The sequence below is a fragment of the Phasianus colchicus genome, chromosome 2 (genome assembly GCF_987193195.1).
Source record: "Phasianus colchicus chromosome 2, bPhaCol1.hap1.1, whole genome shotgun sequence".
In the NCBI taxonomy this organism is placed as follows: domain Eukaryota; kingdom Metazoa; phylum Chordata; class Aves; order Galliformes; family Phasianidae; genus Phasianus; species Phasianus colchicus.
In genome coordinates this window covers 24,855,397-24,871,050 of record NC_143437.1, presented here as the reverse complement: position 1 = coordinate 24,871,050, position 15,654 = coordinate 24,855,397, and the positions used below count along the sequence as shown (strand labels likewise).

Genomic DNA, 15,654 nt, shown 5'->3' with positions numbered 1-15,654 from the left:
TAAACTTAACAGCCTATTGCTTTTCTGTCTCCATCTCCTCTTAAAATTTGTCTTGTAAATTAAATGAATTGTGCATGAACTGTGTATTTTTGTAAGCGAGGCTGATGGTCTGTTGTTAGGGTTACCTACACCTCTCATTATAAAGTCATGTTTTTCAGATACTTACGTTAGTTCTTAATAGTTGGTATTGGCATTTTTCATACTGAAAAGAATTTTTTTTTCTTACTACAGTAGATGCGAATCTATTTATGAATCTATATGAGAAGTTAGGGAATCATGCCTTCTTTATGCAGATTACAAAAAGAACTGAAGGTCTTTTCTTTTGAATGCTATAATTATGTTTTGAAGCAAGACACTTTGATAAAATGTGTGCAAGAATTGCTGAGAAAATAAGACCATGAAATGTTTCAGTAGGGACTTCAAGGAGTCTAAGAGCTAAAACCTCCGAAGATTTTTGTGCTCAATAAACCATTTACATTTCTCTGCTCCTGCAATGCTTACTTGTGTTCCCAGTGGGGTTACTGAATGTGCCGTATGCCAGGAGCACAATGCCTCAGAAGGACTCTAGAAGTGTTGCTTTGGGTAGCTCTGGGCCAGGCTGGGTTTAGGTACTTGAAATGAAAACCTGAAACGTGCTTTCATTAATAGCTGTAGATATTATTGGTACGGCAAAATATAGAGAAACCAGTTGTCTTTTCTGGTTATAGAATGGATAAAAGAAAACTCGGCAAAATTCTGTGGGCTGTTGGAAAAGTTAAGCTGAACTATTGAGAGTTCAGCCTGGTTAGATGAGGAGCCTTGTTCTTTTTAGTGCAAGAGGAAGGCATAAAAGAGGAGAAGGATCTTCAGTGAGGACTGGGGTGAGAGGAGACTGGTCTGGCTTCAGCAAAAGAAGAATGTAGAGAAGAAGCAGAATGGAGATAAAAGGGGAACTTTCCAGTATTCTGGGAGACAGTATGACTGGAGGTCACTCAGAGGCTGAGTGTCAAACCTTGAGTTTTCAAAAGAAAAGGAGGACTTAAGCAGTCAAGATAATTAGACCTGCTTTGAGATACTATGGAATCGGCTGCCTGGGGCTAGATCGAAGACACAGAAGCTGTGCTATCTGTACACCTCACATCTCCTGTGCTGTTACCATTTGCTCTTTCTTCATTAGTTTTTAGTGGCAGATGTCTGAGGAGTCAGAGTTGTGATTTCATTGTTTCTCTGGTTCATGAGCTTCAATATATGTCACATTATTTGGATATGGTATAGATTTCTGTTTCTGCTTTGAAACTTGGAAAGTTGTGCAGTCACACTGCTGTCTTCCCATCTTCTCTACACTAAGAATATTAGTATGATTGCAAAGCCAAGTATCGATAAGATAGGAAATGCAGCCTTAATTCAAAGATGTTGTGCTGCATGTATAAGGCAGCAGGGGCTATCTACATTATCACAGCATGGCTGTTTGTTTTTGTCAGTGGGTTTTTTGTTTGTTCTGTTTTTTCTTTTTTTCCTACCCAGAAGTTCTTATTCATTTAACAAGACAGATTTGCTCTGATGCTGAATCAGGAACATACAGCATAGAAAACATCTCTAACAACATTACCTCATTTGCAAAGTGATAAAGTAAGACAGGATCACAAGAAAGAACATGCCAAAGCCACTTAGTATTGCTCTTGTGATTAGCATTCTACTCCTGCCTCTCCCAGAGAGCTGTTTTGTGCAGGTAAGCAAGTCGTTTCAACCAGTTTATAAAGGAGGTCACTAGCTTGCTGAATGCTTACCTAGGTCCCTTGGAGGCATGAGTTGCAGGAGCTCAGAGCACACAGAGCAGAAGCCAGAGGCAAACAGAAGATGCTACAACACTGCATAGAGAGCAGTTTGCAAGCAGGCACTAGAAGGCATTTGGATCTTGACAGGAAAGAAAGAGCATCATGGATTTGTAGTTTTGATAGTTTCTGTCATAAGATTGTGTTGGCAAACCGAACGGTATTTTTATGGCATTATGTATCTGTGTATGTTTATTGTCAGGAAAAAGATAAAAATAACACTGCTTGTGAGCAATTCTTTGCAAACAAGTTTCATCCCCTCGTCTTATTCATCTGTTGTCTGTCCAGGCTATGCGTGTTGGAAGGTTTCAATGCAAGGGTTTTTTTTCATCAGGTTTTTGTGTAGTGAACAGCTTCTGTGGGCTTTGAGTTTGTAAGTGTATGCTCTTACATACTGAGAAAATGGAGTTAGTGAATTGACCAGCAAAGAAGCTGAGAATATGTCATGTACCTTTTTGACAAATATCATAATATATGAGATTTATGGCACTAAGAGCAATCTTACAGTCTGTTCTTTTTGAATGTCACCATTTTAATAAGTAATATGAAACTAGGATAAAAATGAAATACAAATAATGTTACCTTGAAAACAACCTTTACCCATGCTATTTAATTATATGGCATCAATACAGACATGAAGACTTGTTTTATTTTGCTCTTCTGCTCAAAAATACCTACATTCAGTAAATCATACATACTCCTGGATCAGATGCTTTATAGTTATCAGGAGTCTTCTCAGACATGCTCAGTAGTTATGGCTTCCTTACAGGAATATGCCTCTTCAGAACTGCTGGAAGAAAGATAAGACATACCAATGTGAATTAACATTTAGGAGAAAACATAGAACTGGTTCAAAGCATTCTGTAATGCATGTGGTCTTTAGTAGTTCAAAGTTTCCTGTATCTATTTGAAAAATTTCCAGTAATCTAAAATGACTGTAAATTCCAGCAATTCTAAAGTGAAGAGTTTGCCTAGCAGTTGTCAGCAGCTGCAACGAGCATGCATCTGGAACAAGGATTATTGTACCAAAAAGATTATGTATGGTGCTGCATTAATACCTGTATGTAGAAATACATAGCATTTTTATGCCTGTATTTTTGTCTAGCAAAAAGAAATCCACCAATCTATACTTAGTATTTCATATCAGTTAGCTTAATTAAAAAAAGAGGAGAGACCGCTTTGAAAGTCATGATTTGTCTTAGCAGGGTTTATTGAGATGTATGGTACTTGGTAAAACCAGTGGGTTTTGTTCTGGGAATTTAATATTACTTGATTCTTTTTAAAGGATTACGTTATATAAGAATGTGTAATCACTGTGACTTCTTATTTTGTACTCTAAATTTATTTTGACACCTTGCAAGTTGTTCTCAGCCCTCTCATACAGTGTTAGATCATCACATGGGTGAGGGAACTGTTTGCTTTGTAGAATACAATGCCACTAATTAAAATTGAAAGTAAATGCACTGAATTAGAATCAGCTCATCCATCAAGGGTTGGCTACTGATTATTTACTGACAGCGCTTCATTTAGCTCTATTAATTACACAGTGGCACCGTTATATAAAGGTTATGAGTGTTATGTTCCTGAAAATTAAGAAAGAATACATGAAAGATAATTGTATGTGCTCAGCCATGGAGTCTGGAAATGGTAAATGTTAAATGAAGTGTTCATGTGAATAATCTATTATGTGTCGTTTTTTTCTTATCAGCATTTTAATTGCAAGTGAATAAGCAGGGCAGCAGCTTACAGACCCTGACAGGCACCTTATGCAAGCTGCAGTGGTAGTGGCTGTACGACTCCTCAATAATGAAGGAGAGCCTGCCTTTTTACTTCTGCTGTAAAAATACTTCTTTATGCATTTGAATGTAATCCTGAATTATATTGATTGGTTTTCAAGTATTGCAAAGCATTTTGTCTACAATCTCCTACATTGATTACCCCCAGTTTCCTTATTCCTTTATCCCTTATATAATCAGTCTTTCACCACCATTCTCAGATAATATTCTCTAATCCCTATGATGCAGCTATGATGCAAACTGGCCTCCAGTGTTCCTGCATAACAGCTGGAATACACATCTCAGTTACATCTGGTAGTCTTTCTTGGTGCAAAGCAAGAAGTTCCTTCAATATCAGAACATACCAATGATAGGAATCTGAAGTCATGTATTTAATTCTGGTGATACGAATTTGAAACTGTGAGCAGACATCTTCATTTTTCCAGTACATACCTAACTGGGTTCAAACATATACTCCATTGGCATTCTTCTAAATAATTAGCCTGAGGGTAATATTTTTTACCTTTCCAAAAGTTCTGTGGGTTTATGCGGGAGGTGATGGTTTTTTGCTGTTTAAACTGGAACGTGGCTTTGTGGTAGGGGGTTGTTTCTGCAATTGAAGTCCAAATGCTCATTTCCTGTGAAGGATCTGTGGTTGTTTGGTAATAAAACCCTTTGTGCAAAGGAGGCATGGCATGTATGGGAAAAGCCTGTGTATGTGTATTTAAAACATAATTCTCAGTTGAAAAATATTGCTCTGTCCACATTCCAAAAATGGTTTTGAAAAGACTATTAATGTTCATGCTTTTCTGTTCAAGAAGGGACTTGAATATTCTGTTTGGTCCTGAGCTGTAAGTTTCCATCATAATCAGAGATGTTATTAACTCGGATCTGGTTATAATCAAAGCCAAAGCTGAGAGGAGCATTACTGCTGCTATACTCAGAGACTGCAACCATTAAGAAATTAGTTTTGATTAGTTTGTTTTGTAATGGTGTTGTGTTTTGACATCGTGCTGCATGATGTCAAGAAGGCCTCTTTTTAAAGTCACCCTGAAAAAGTGCGGCTGGAAAGCAGATTCGGGCAGGAAAATGGAAAACAGATGAAGTAGTTGTACGTCACCGGGGGAATGCTATTTCTCGAGAGGATAGAAATGATCTAATTGCCTTTGATTTTTTATGAAACACTATGAAAAGGAATCTGCTTATATATTAGATTTTACATAACCAGTCATTTTATAAACTGGAAATTGCCATGTTTGTAACTTAAACTGACACAGTGCAATGAACAAGCACCTTTGTGAACAGCCCTCTGCCAGCTCTCTGGAGGTTGACGGTTCTGCATTTTCTTTTCTTTTCTTTTTTTTTTTGTTGCTTTACCTCTCCCTTGTCCTTTTAATCTTCACATCCTGAAGGAGGGTCACACTGTAGTGGTGTTTGTGGAGGCTGAGTGGGAATTAAAGCCTCCTGGCTTTTTATCTGCTGCCACTGCCTTCTTTGGTCCTCTGGTTTTTCTGGTGGCTGCACACCTGCCCGCTGCACTGCTGTGGAGTTGCACAATTCCTGTCTAACTCAGAGTATACAGGCAGGTGCTTTCAACATAAGAAATATAGTTTCTAACCTCCATTTATTTGACGTGGTTATATAACTCACAGGATGGACCAGTGGGATTTTTTTTTTTTTTAATTTTGAGATTTTTTAAGTTTTGGGAAGCACGTGCATACATGAGCTGAGCGTTTTAAATGAAGTCACATCTGCAGCAGTGCATCATCCACCCAGTTCTCTTATATTTGATACACCAAGAATAAGGGCAACCCTAGTTATTACATAACACTCAAAAGAAAACCTTCAGTGCTACCAAAATGAGTACTGATTCAGTAGCTGAAACGTCCTGTCTGCAAATCCAACATTACAGGTATTAATGAGAGTGGTGCTGGCTCTACCATCTTTAGATGGGAAACCAATCTCTTGCTGAAGTCATCATCTTGTTGAGGTGACGTATCAGCCTAATCCCCAGTTTTGCCAAGTAAGCATTCAGTGGACGTGGTTGATGTGTGTGCTGACTCTGAAGCAAGAATCCTACTGTCTTACTTTACCAAAGTGCTATGAAGTACTGTATTGACAGCAGTGTAGTACTGGCTATGCCTTGGTTGGTAGGCAGCACTTTTTTTACTGCATTAGAATATACTTAGTCTCCTAAAATATTCTCTGTAATTTCAGTTTCAGCCTATCTTTTACCTTCTTCTTGACAACATTCTCACTGTTGGTGCCCTGATCTTTGTGATGCTTGCTCTCAAGGCTGTGATGCTGAGCTCCCTTGTAGTGCTTCTCATTTTCATTATGAACACGCTATATAATCTGTACAAACTGCATTACCTTCTGATCAAAGATGAACTTCAGTTAACAATCTCCAATGTAAAAACAATTACAAAATGGTTTGTTAGGCAAGGAGTATGTTCTCTTTTGCTCATATTTTATCACGGTTGTTGTTGAAGTCTCCCATGCGTGTGCTTTTAATACATCCTTTCAGCTCTCCATAATATCACCAAGGCTTTAACAGAGAACAATTGTATAGTTTGAGGACTTGTAATATGTTACTAGAATAAATATTTACATCTGGCATGATCAAAGCTTTTGGAGTATATGAATGTGCATGTAGGAGGTCTAATTTTTATGTGGGTGGATTAACAAAGAAGACTAAAACAGTGCAGTACTTAACCCCTTTCCCTTTATGAAAATTCACTTCCTGAAAATGAAAAAAACATGTAGTACCTGATGGTTATCTTTTGTTTTTCATTTCAGGGAGTAGTATTAATTCTTCTGCTTGTAACTACTTGTTTAAGGCATGGAGAATTTTTTTGTACTTCAGCCCCTGTAATGGCTTATTTAACAAGATGCTTATCATATTGCTTGTATTTTTGCACATTGGAACATATAAGTGCTTTAGAGTTTTAATAACTGATAAGTGATCATTTTGACACAGTCTGATAGCCTGCAGAACTGCTGTGGTAGGAGCACTATGGTATTTTGGTTTGCTAATAGCCACTTCTCCAGGTTCACTTTCTGCCGTTTTAGTCCCTGTGGCTATCAGTCAGGAGTGGGTTCTAGAAATCTTTTTTTTTTTTTTTCCATTCACTTATTTAAAATATGTAATTGCTTACATTATGAGAGGCTATTATTAGCTGTTTGAGTCATTTCGGTTAGCAGGCTGTTTACACGGCTCTGGTGGTGAAGCTTTGGGTGCTGGCTGACCCGCCCAGACAGCCTGCTGCCAGGGGAGGTCCTGCTCTCCCTCCTCTTGCATTCCTGCTCTGTGCAGGGGCTGTGGGATCTCGCCATCCCCAGCTCCAGCCGTGCCCGTTCAGGCTGCAGGGCACACAGCTCAGTTCACTCACCAAGCAGGAAAGCCCACACACTTTGTTGCACACCAAATCCTTATTTTGCTGTTCTGAGGATTAGTTCGCCAGGTGCTCAGCAGAGGACCTGAGCTGGCAGGACTTACGCATCAAGGCCATGGCCAGAGGCTGGTATGAGGGAGAGAACCACCTGCCCATAGAGAGTTTCCAGTATGCTCAGACCGCTGCTGAAGTCACAGTGTGAGTCATGAGCTCAGTATCAGGTAATTTCGTGGCTTCTTAAAAAGCAGTCATGTTTTGCAGGCAAACTGATGTGAGGAACAGTTCTTGTCAGTTAATATGTCAGTGAAGACACACGTTGATTTTTAAAAGACACGCACCTTTTGTGGGTACCTTAAAAGAATAAGTACATGCTTACAGCATTCAGTGCTGCTATTTTTAAAGCAGGGGGTCATCAAAGCCAGAAAGCATTCTCCCCACTGAAAGCATTTTATACCTTTTAAATCATAAGGGTGCAGTAACTTTGCTCGCTGTTCTTTCTCTGTATCACTTCAGCATTCAAAAGCTAAGGGAGTAGATACACCTTTGAATACTTATTCCACCGCTTTGTTGCCTATGTGGCAGTGGTAGTCTCCAGCTCAGGTCCTGAACTATTCTAGTATCAAATACCTGTGTGAGCTGCTGTGGAAGCCAGCTCATGGCAGTGTGCGGTGTGAGGGATGGCAGCTGGGGAAGAGGTGGGGAAACCACGCAGCCGCTCTGGTGCCCTGCGGCAGGGCCGGGCTTTGATCTGCCCTTCAGCCTGTGTCACACCTCAAGTGCCAGGAGGCCATCGGAGGCCTGGTGTTGGCAGGCTCTTTCCCAAACATCTGAAGCTTAAGTTTCAGCCTTATCAACGGGATGCCTCTGTGTTTTCCTCTGGCCTCAGCAGTAAATCTCATGTGCTCAGTTGGCAGATCAGTTGAGTGCTGTCTGCAGTTCACAGGAGGCCAGTCTGTGTCTTTGGAACAGTGCTGTGTTCAGCCTTCATGTTTTTCCTGTGTGTTAGACTTCCTTTATATATTGTTCTTGTAAATTTTCTCTTCTTCAAGAAAAAAAATACATAACTAGAAATACAAATATATATATATATAAATAAACATAAATATATACAATTTCATTTGTTTTCACACAAGGATTCCTCTACAAGCTTACCATGCTTTCTGATTACAAAAAAGCTTTTTTCTTCTGTGTTGCACTGTTGAAAAATAACTAGCATGCAGGTTTGATTTAAGCAGTACCTCAATATCACTTGTTTTGCTACCTTGTCAGTTTAGGGCATTTTCACATAATAATTAGAGGCCTCAGTGGGCACAGCAATGGAGGAAGCAAGTTTAGAGAAAAGACTTGGAAAGAAACATCAGCAAAACCAATACCTAAAGTAAATGGTGTGGGAATGTGGCACTGTGCCCCTGCAAAGTTTCTCCCACTGACAAAATTGAGGGATGCCCTGATACTGTGATAAGTTTTCACATGAAGGAAACAGGCTTGAAAATTTTACTGCCTACCAGAGAGACAAACTGCGTATGTAGCATTATTAGTGTCACCAGGAGATTGACTGCCTACCTTCCTGTGGCTTGTCCAAGGAGATTTCCATGTACCCTCATCTAACTCTGAGATAAAGAAGGGACCATCTGTTCTTTTTCCTTCACTCCCTTCTTTATTACAGTCCTTTGTTCTCATGGTCTCAAATCCTAATTCATCCTCCCTGATGTGCTCTGGACTTCGCTCGGTCTATCAGATACTATGTGCTCATCTTGTCATCAGCCTGTTCTGCCCACAGTTGTTTCCTGCTCTTCCTTACTCATTGGCATGCCTATTTCCCCAGTGATGGCACGCAGACGCATTTTATTGTACGATCTCTCTTCTGTGCCAGCATGCACCAGAAAATACTCCCGAGCTCTGGAAAATGTGCTGCTGGCATAGGGAGCAGAAGGTGCACCCAGACCGTATTTCTTGCCTTCTTCCTTCTGCATTGATTTTCCTGGCTCTGCTATTTACTTTGCTCATAAAAGGCAGTCTTCAGCGATGACACATCCTTACGATGTCACTGCATAGAAGTAAGGCCATTCTGTGAGCAGCTGTTTTTTGCTGGTGACTGTGGACAAGGGTGAATTTTGCCAAAATCTGTTTTACAGTAACAGGGATTTAACAGGGACTTGTTCATTAGCTGTCCCCTTCCTGTCCTCTTTCTCATTAAAAAAAAAACCAAACTGCCCTAATGTTACCACTGGTGAAACCCTTATCTGTGAAAGCCGAGGCTGGGTCTGAATGCAAACAAGGCTGCTGGCCAGTGGGGAAGTTTAGGGAAGAACTACCATGTGGCTGTTTTGTGTGCAGTTTTGGCATTTGTTTGTTCATTTCTTCAGTCCCCAGGGAAAATACTGTAGAAGCCGATAGGAAAAACTGTGTAAACAGAGCTCTGCGATGATATTGTAAACAGTGTCTGCCTTGCCCTTCTTTAGCATCTTCTGCAGACCTGTCTTGTGTGCTGATCTCTCTTACATGTTGCGTATGTGTATATCGTACCACATATAAAGGGATTGCATACCAAATAGTGACTCATTTTATATCCCAGCTCACATAATGTGCTGTAGGCTTTGGGTTCCAGTGAGTCATCAGCTCAGATTTATGGCATAGCTGCAGGTTTGTGTAAATAGTCACCATGTTGGGGTGTCAGGACAATCTCTGGAAGTGTTTCTAACAGACATCTCTGTGTACAGACATCCATAGTAAGGAATGTCACTACGTGAGCAGGAAAAAGTATCAAGCATCAGTGTTTCAGCTGCTTTGTGTATGATGTTGGAACTGGAAAAAAGGCTCTCAGTGTCACATCTAACTTGCTTCCAGTCTGATTCGTCATTATAAACATGTTTGTGTAAATTTTGGTCTCGCTATAAATCGTTGCATGTCTTTTCTCTTGCTAGGCTTCACGTTTAGGGTCATGAACGCACCCCTGGCCCTGGACTTGGCCTTTGGCACGCTGTGTGAGCAGCTCCAGCAGTGGGGGCAGACGCATGCTGGCATCCCAGTGCTGCTGGGGTGGCTGCTGGGAGACAGTGACCCAAGGGGAGGCCTGCAGCCATCCGGCCCAGTAAGTGACACCCACTGCTGTCCCATGGCAGGGCTGCTGTGGTTCTGCAGGCTCGTGGTGGGGTGGAATAGAATAGTGGAGTGGACTGATGGTCATTACTCCAATATTAATTGTATTACAGTTAAAAATAAAAAATAAATCACATGGACAGTGCTTAGAATAAATAAATAGAGTTTGATGTCAGTGGCCTGGCAATATCAGCACGAAATTAAAAGACCAACAAACAATGCAATAAATCAAGAGGTACTTAACAAATGGCTGCTGGCTGCAGCTGCAGCTAATTGCACTTACTGTCATTGCTGCTGATTGCTGGGTTCAGACTGCATGCTCTCCTGCCTCGCTAGAGCCTCACTTAGCACTTGCCATGCCACATGGGTCCTTTTCTAATGGCTGTGTTTCCACTTAGGAAGAAGACGAGTGCCTGTTTGACAAAGGGGAAGTGAACTTCTGGGCAGAGAAGCTGACCAGTGCCAGGCTGCTGGGTAAACACTTACTGCTGCTCGCCCAGGTGACCCACCTAGCCCTGCCGGATGGAGCAGAGCTTGACCGACTCTCCAGAAGGGCCCAGGACCAAGCCCAGCTCATTGCCTGCCTCCTTACAGCCCTACCTCCAAGTCCAGAATTTTTGAAGACGGCAGAATTCACAGAATTGGCCATTCAGAAGGAGCAAATATCACTCTGCCTTAAAATATTGAATTTGCTGCAGTCTGTTGACAAGGGCAAAGATGGAAATCTGAAAAAGTAAATTACCAGAACTTCCTAAAAAGCTACAAAATTCCTAAAAGTTCATTCTCAGGGAGCTGTAGGCTCAGCAGGGAGCCAATCCTGAGGGTATCCATGGAGCTGAGATGTGGCCGTGATGAGCCCAGGAAGCCTGCCACAAACTGTTCACTATTCATGCTACCAACACATTTTCCATCCCTGAGTCCATTTGATTTTTGTCAGGTGTGCTGCTGGGGACCGTTCCCTTTAAATGCATTTGCTAATTTAATTCGGCTGAGCATGGTTTGTTGTTGCTACTGTAGGAAGTAGAGCAGCTCAGCCTAATATTTTCCATTCAACCAGGTGCAGGCCACCTGTCAGGGTATGTTTTAGTCCAAGTTTTGACCTTCTGTATTTTAATACCAAGAAAAATTTGGGGTGGTTTTTCTGTTTGGGTTTTTTTTGGGGGGGGCTTCTTTCTATGCGTGGAATGATAATTATTAAATTGATAGGGTAAATTTTTTAGTGTTACTTAAATAAACCTTGGCTTCTTTCTTTGCCCTTGACAAGATTTTGACTGTGTTTTAAACGTTACTGCATTCTTCTCTGGAGGGAGGCAAAATGTTAGCCTTACTTTGCTGTCAGCCTTGTAGTTGGACCTGCAATAGGTAACGCATCGCGTGCCTGCATCTCCTGCAAATCGAACGGCCCTGTTGCGAAATGCTGACGTTTTACAAACCGCTTTCACTCGATGCGAGTCGAGCGGCGGCGCTGTGTGCGGCGCTTCCCGCGCTGCCGCCGCGCCGGGACAGCAGGGAGAGCCGGGCCGGACCGGGCCTTACAGCGCCACGGGCGGCCAGCAGGTGGCAGTAGAGCACCGCCGTGCGCAGCGGCACCGGCGGGCGGGGGCCGCGCGGCCGGAGGTGGGGCGCGAGGGCCGCTCCGCGGCGGAGCGGGCTGCGCTTCCAGGCAGGGCTCGGCGGGGGCGCGAGATTGCAGCGGGGCTCGAGCGTGAGCGCGAATCCCAGCGCTCGCTGTCAGTTGCAGGGCTTGAGGTGACGTATGTTACTTAAAGCGGAGCGCCCGCTCGGTCAAAGGGGAGAGTTAGCGCCGCGATGAGAGCCGGGCGCCCGCGAGACAGCAGCTCGCGTTCTGGCAGCTCCGTGGGCCTCGAGGACGGGCCGGGTGCACCGGGCAGCTCGGTGCCTCACGGCGTGTGTAGTGCGGCTGCAAGCGCCGCGCTGCCCCCTCCTTTATAGGGAGCAAATAAAGGTCCGTGCTGGCGGTCTCGTTGCTCGCAGTTTCCGCGCACCAGCCGCTCGCAGGACTTTAACCCTTAGCCGGCTCCTGCAGCTCGCCAGGGGCGGGCCGGGAGCGGCGGCGCCGGGCTCGGGGCAGCACCGCACGCGGGCGGCACCGCCGCGCTCCCCGTGCCCGGGGCGGGCGGCGTTACGCGGGGCGGGCGCCAGGGGGCGGCGCGGCGCCGAGCTCAGCTCGGAGGGGCCCGGAGGGGCGGGAAGGGCCGGACCCGCCGCGAGCCCGCGATGGGTCGGGGGGGAGGGGGGGACACAGGAGCGCGGCGGGGGGCGAAGCCCAACGGGCGGCCGAGGAACGCACCCACCCCCGGGCCCGTGCTTGCAAACGCGCTCCGACAGCGCGCGCTTCCTGCTGACGTGGGCGCTTTGCAGCCGGGCACGGCGGCGGGCGAGCACCGAGCGCCTAACCGAGCCTCGCGGACGCAAAGTTCGCCTCCCGCCCGGCGCTGCCCCAGTGTCACGGGGCGGCCGCCCGTCCGGGGAGGGGGGGGGGGAGGTGCGAGCTGCCCAGGGCACAGCAGCGCTCACCCGCCGCCGCCCCGCGCGCGGCCCTTTGTCCCGCGGCAGTTACGTGGCACGGGTTTATTTTCGGCGGGGCGGGCGGGGGCGGCCCCTTCCCGCGGGGCGCGGGGCCCGGGCCGCCATGGCCGCCGCCGGGCCGCTCGGTTCGGGGCGGGGCGGGGGCCGGAGCGGGGCGGGGGGGAGCGGGGCCCGCCCCTCGGGCCGCGGCAGCGGCGTTTATATGGAGGCGGCGCGGGGCGCCGCGGAGTTCCCGCAGGTCGCTCGCTGCTGTGCAGCCGCCGTCGCCGCCTCGGCCCGGCACCCGCCGTCCCGCCCGCCCCGCCGGGAAGGAGCCGGGACCGTTTCGGCTCCGAAGCACGCGGCCCCCTCCCGTCTCGTCGTGGCTTTTCCAAACCCTCCGAGGAGAGCGGGATCGTTCGGTCCTTCCTGTATTTCCGACCATTACAGGATCTAGAGATGTCTACGACGCTGTTATCTGCCTTCTACGACATCGACTTCTTGTGCAAGGTAAGGGGGCGCGGGGGTTTCGGCGCGGGGCGCCGGGGGGTGCCGCGCTCGGGGCCGGGGCTCCTCCGCCCGACTTCGGCGGAGCGGCGGCGCGGGCTCGGCGCGGTCCCGCTGCAACCCGCTCTTTTTCTTCCCGTCCCGCCGCCCCGCAGACGGAGAAGTCGCTGACCAACCTCAGCAGCATGCTGGACAAGAAGGCCGTGGGCACCCCGGTCGCCTCCTCCGGCTCCAGCTTCGCGCCGGGCTTCCTGCGGCGGCACTCGACCAGCAACCTGCCGGCCCTGGCCGCCGGCGCCAAGTTCCCCAGCCCCGCCGGCTCCAGCTCGTCCTCCTCCTCCTCGTCCTCGTCCTCCTCCTCGTTCGGCGGCCTGAAGGAGCCGGGCTCCGGCGGCGGGGGCGGCGGCGGCGGCAGCAGCCCCACGGCCCTGCTGAACAAGGAGAACAAGTTCCGGGACCGCTCCTTCAGCGAGAACGGCGAGCGCAGCCAGCACCTGATGCAGCAGCTCCAGCAGCAGCAGGCGGCGGCCGGCAAGGGTGGCGGCTCGGGGGGCGGCGGGGCGCCCATCAACTCCACGCGCTACAAGACGGAGCTGTGCCGCCCCTTCGAGGAGAGCGGCGCCTGCAAGTACGGCGAGAAGTGCCAGTTCGCCCACGGCTTCCACGAGCTGCGCAGCCTCACCCGCCACCCCAAGTACAAGACCGAGCTCTGCCGCACCTTCCACACCATCGGCTTCTGCCCCTACGGCCCGCGCTGCCACTTCATCCACAACGCCGACGAGCGCCGCCCGGCGCCCGGCGGGGGCACGGCCGCCGCCCCCCCGCCCTCGGCCGCCGCGCCGCACCAGCACCACCACCACCACCACCACGCGGCCCCGCACCCCGCCGGCAGCACCGGCGACCTCCGCGCCTTCGCGCCCCGCGAGCACCCGCTGGGCGGCGGCTTCGGGCACCCGCGCGGCGGCGGCGGCGGCGGGGAGCGGCCCAAGCTGCACCACAGCCTCAGCTTCTCCGGCTTCTCCGCCCACCACCACCACCAACACCACCCCCCGCACCCGCACGGCGCCGCCCCGCCGCCGCCGCCCGGCGGCCGCTTGGAGGCCGCGCTGCTGGAGAGCCCCGGCGGCTCCCGCACGCCGCCGCCGCCCGCCTCCGCCTCGTACTGCGAGGAGCTGCTCTCTCCGCCCTGCGCCAACAACGCCTTCGCCTTCTCGGGCCAGGAGCTGGGCAGCCTGATCGCGCCGCTCGCCCTGCACACGCCCGGCTTCGCCGCCGCGGCCGCCGTGGCCGCCGCCGCCTACTACCGCTGCCAGCAGCAGCAGCCGCCGCCGCCGCCCGGGGGCTGCCCGCCGCCCCCCGCCTCGCCGCCCTTCAGCTTCCAGCCCCTGCGCCGCCTCTCCGAGTCGCCCGTGTTCGACGCGCCGCCCAGCCCGCCGGACTCGCTCTCGGACCGCGAGAGCTACCTGAGCGGCTCGCTCAGCTCCGGCTCGCTCAGCGGCTCCGAGTCGCCCGGCCTGGACTCGGGCCGCCGCCTGCCCATCTTCAGCCGCCTGTCCATCTCCGACGACTGAAGGATGGATGGAAGGAAAGAAGGAAGGGGCCGCGGGCGGTGGGGCGCGGGGAGCGAGCCGGCCCCCCTCTCTATTTGTCTGTTGTCGTTTTTTTTTTTATACGCGTAACCTATCTATGTACACACGAGAGCTGAACAAAGCGAAAAGCGTCGTGCGAAAGGGCGACTGACGTGAACTGAACAAACCTATTTTTCTAGAGAGACCTTGGAAGAAGGGGGATTTGTGTTTCGGAGTTGTCCTTCTCGTTCTCCGGAGACGAGTTCTGATCCGCACCAGCAGCACCATTCCATCCGGGAACGCGGCCGGACCCACCGCGAGCTTCTCCAGCGCGAAATCCAACATCCTGCCAAGAATATGCCTTGATAACAACCTTCTATTTTTTTTATATATCTATATATTATTATTATAACAAATGCTAAAACCTTCATTCCAAAGTTTAATATTGGTTCCATTGCCACCACTTAGTGGATGTTTGGCTTAGAACAACTTTTCTTTTTCGTTGTTGCTTTATTTGGAAGCACTCGACCGAGTTTAGTTTGTAATTGTTGGAGAATAACTGCTGATTTTTTTTTAATTTTTTTTAGCTGTTTTGAGTTGATTGCATGAATGAGTCACTGCACACAACTCAATATGAAACTATTTAACTTATTTATTATCTTGTGAAAAGTATGCATTGGTAATTTGTTCATACTGTATTTATCGGGTATGATGAAAAGCAATAGATATATATTCTTTTATTATGTTTAAATTATGATTGCCATTATTAATCGGCGAAATGTGGAGTGTGTTCTTTTCACAGTAATATATGCCTTTTTGTAACTTCACTTGGTTATTTTATTGTAAATGAGTAAAATTCTTAATTTAAGAGATTGTATGTAATATTTATTTCATTAATTTCTTTCCTTGTTTACGTAAATCTGAAAGATTGCATGGTTTCTGTATAGAAATCGGTCTCGATGCTGTGGAA

General features: G+C 47.9%; 2 protein-coding genes across 3 annotated transcripts in view; both read left to right on the top strand.

The window, feature by feature from the left end:
* THADA (THADA armadillo repeat containing) overlaps positions 1-10,817 on the top strand; it is a 210,315-nt gene extending 199,498 nt beyond the window's left edge. For both annotated transcript variants that reach the window (XM_090135152.1, XM_031594879.2), the window contains 2 exons: positions 9,906-10,072; positions 10,479-10,817. In XM_090135152.1, the coding sequence (XP_089991278.1) occupies positions 9,906-10,072; positions 10,479-10,817 (506 nt within the window). The remainder of the gene's footprint in view (positions 1-9,905; positions 10,073-10,478) is intronic.
* A 2,113-nt stretch (positions 10,818-12,930) lies between these two features.
* Positions 12,931-14,831, top strand: ZFP36L2 (ZFP36 like 2 zinc finger CCCH-type). The gene is made up of 2 exons (XM_031594900.2): positions 12,931-13,119; positions 13,272-14,831. The coding sequence occupies exons 1-2, from the start codon at positions 13,069-13,071 to the stop codon at positions 14,685-14,687; spliced, it is 1,467 nt and encodes a 488-aa protein (XP_031450760.2). The 5' UTR covers positions 12,931-13,068; the 3' UTR covers positions 14,688-14,831.
* Positions 14,832-15,654: the final 823 nt, after the last annotated feature.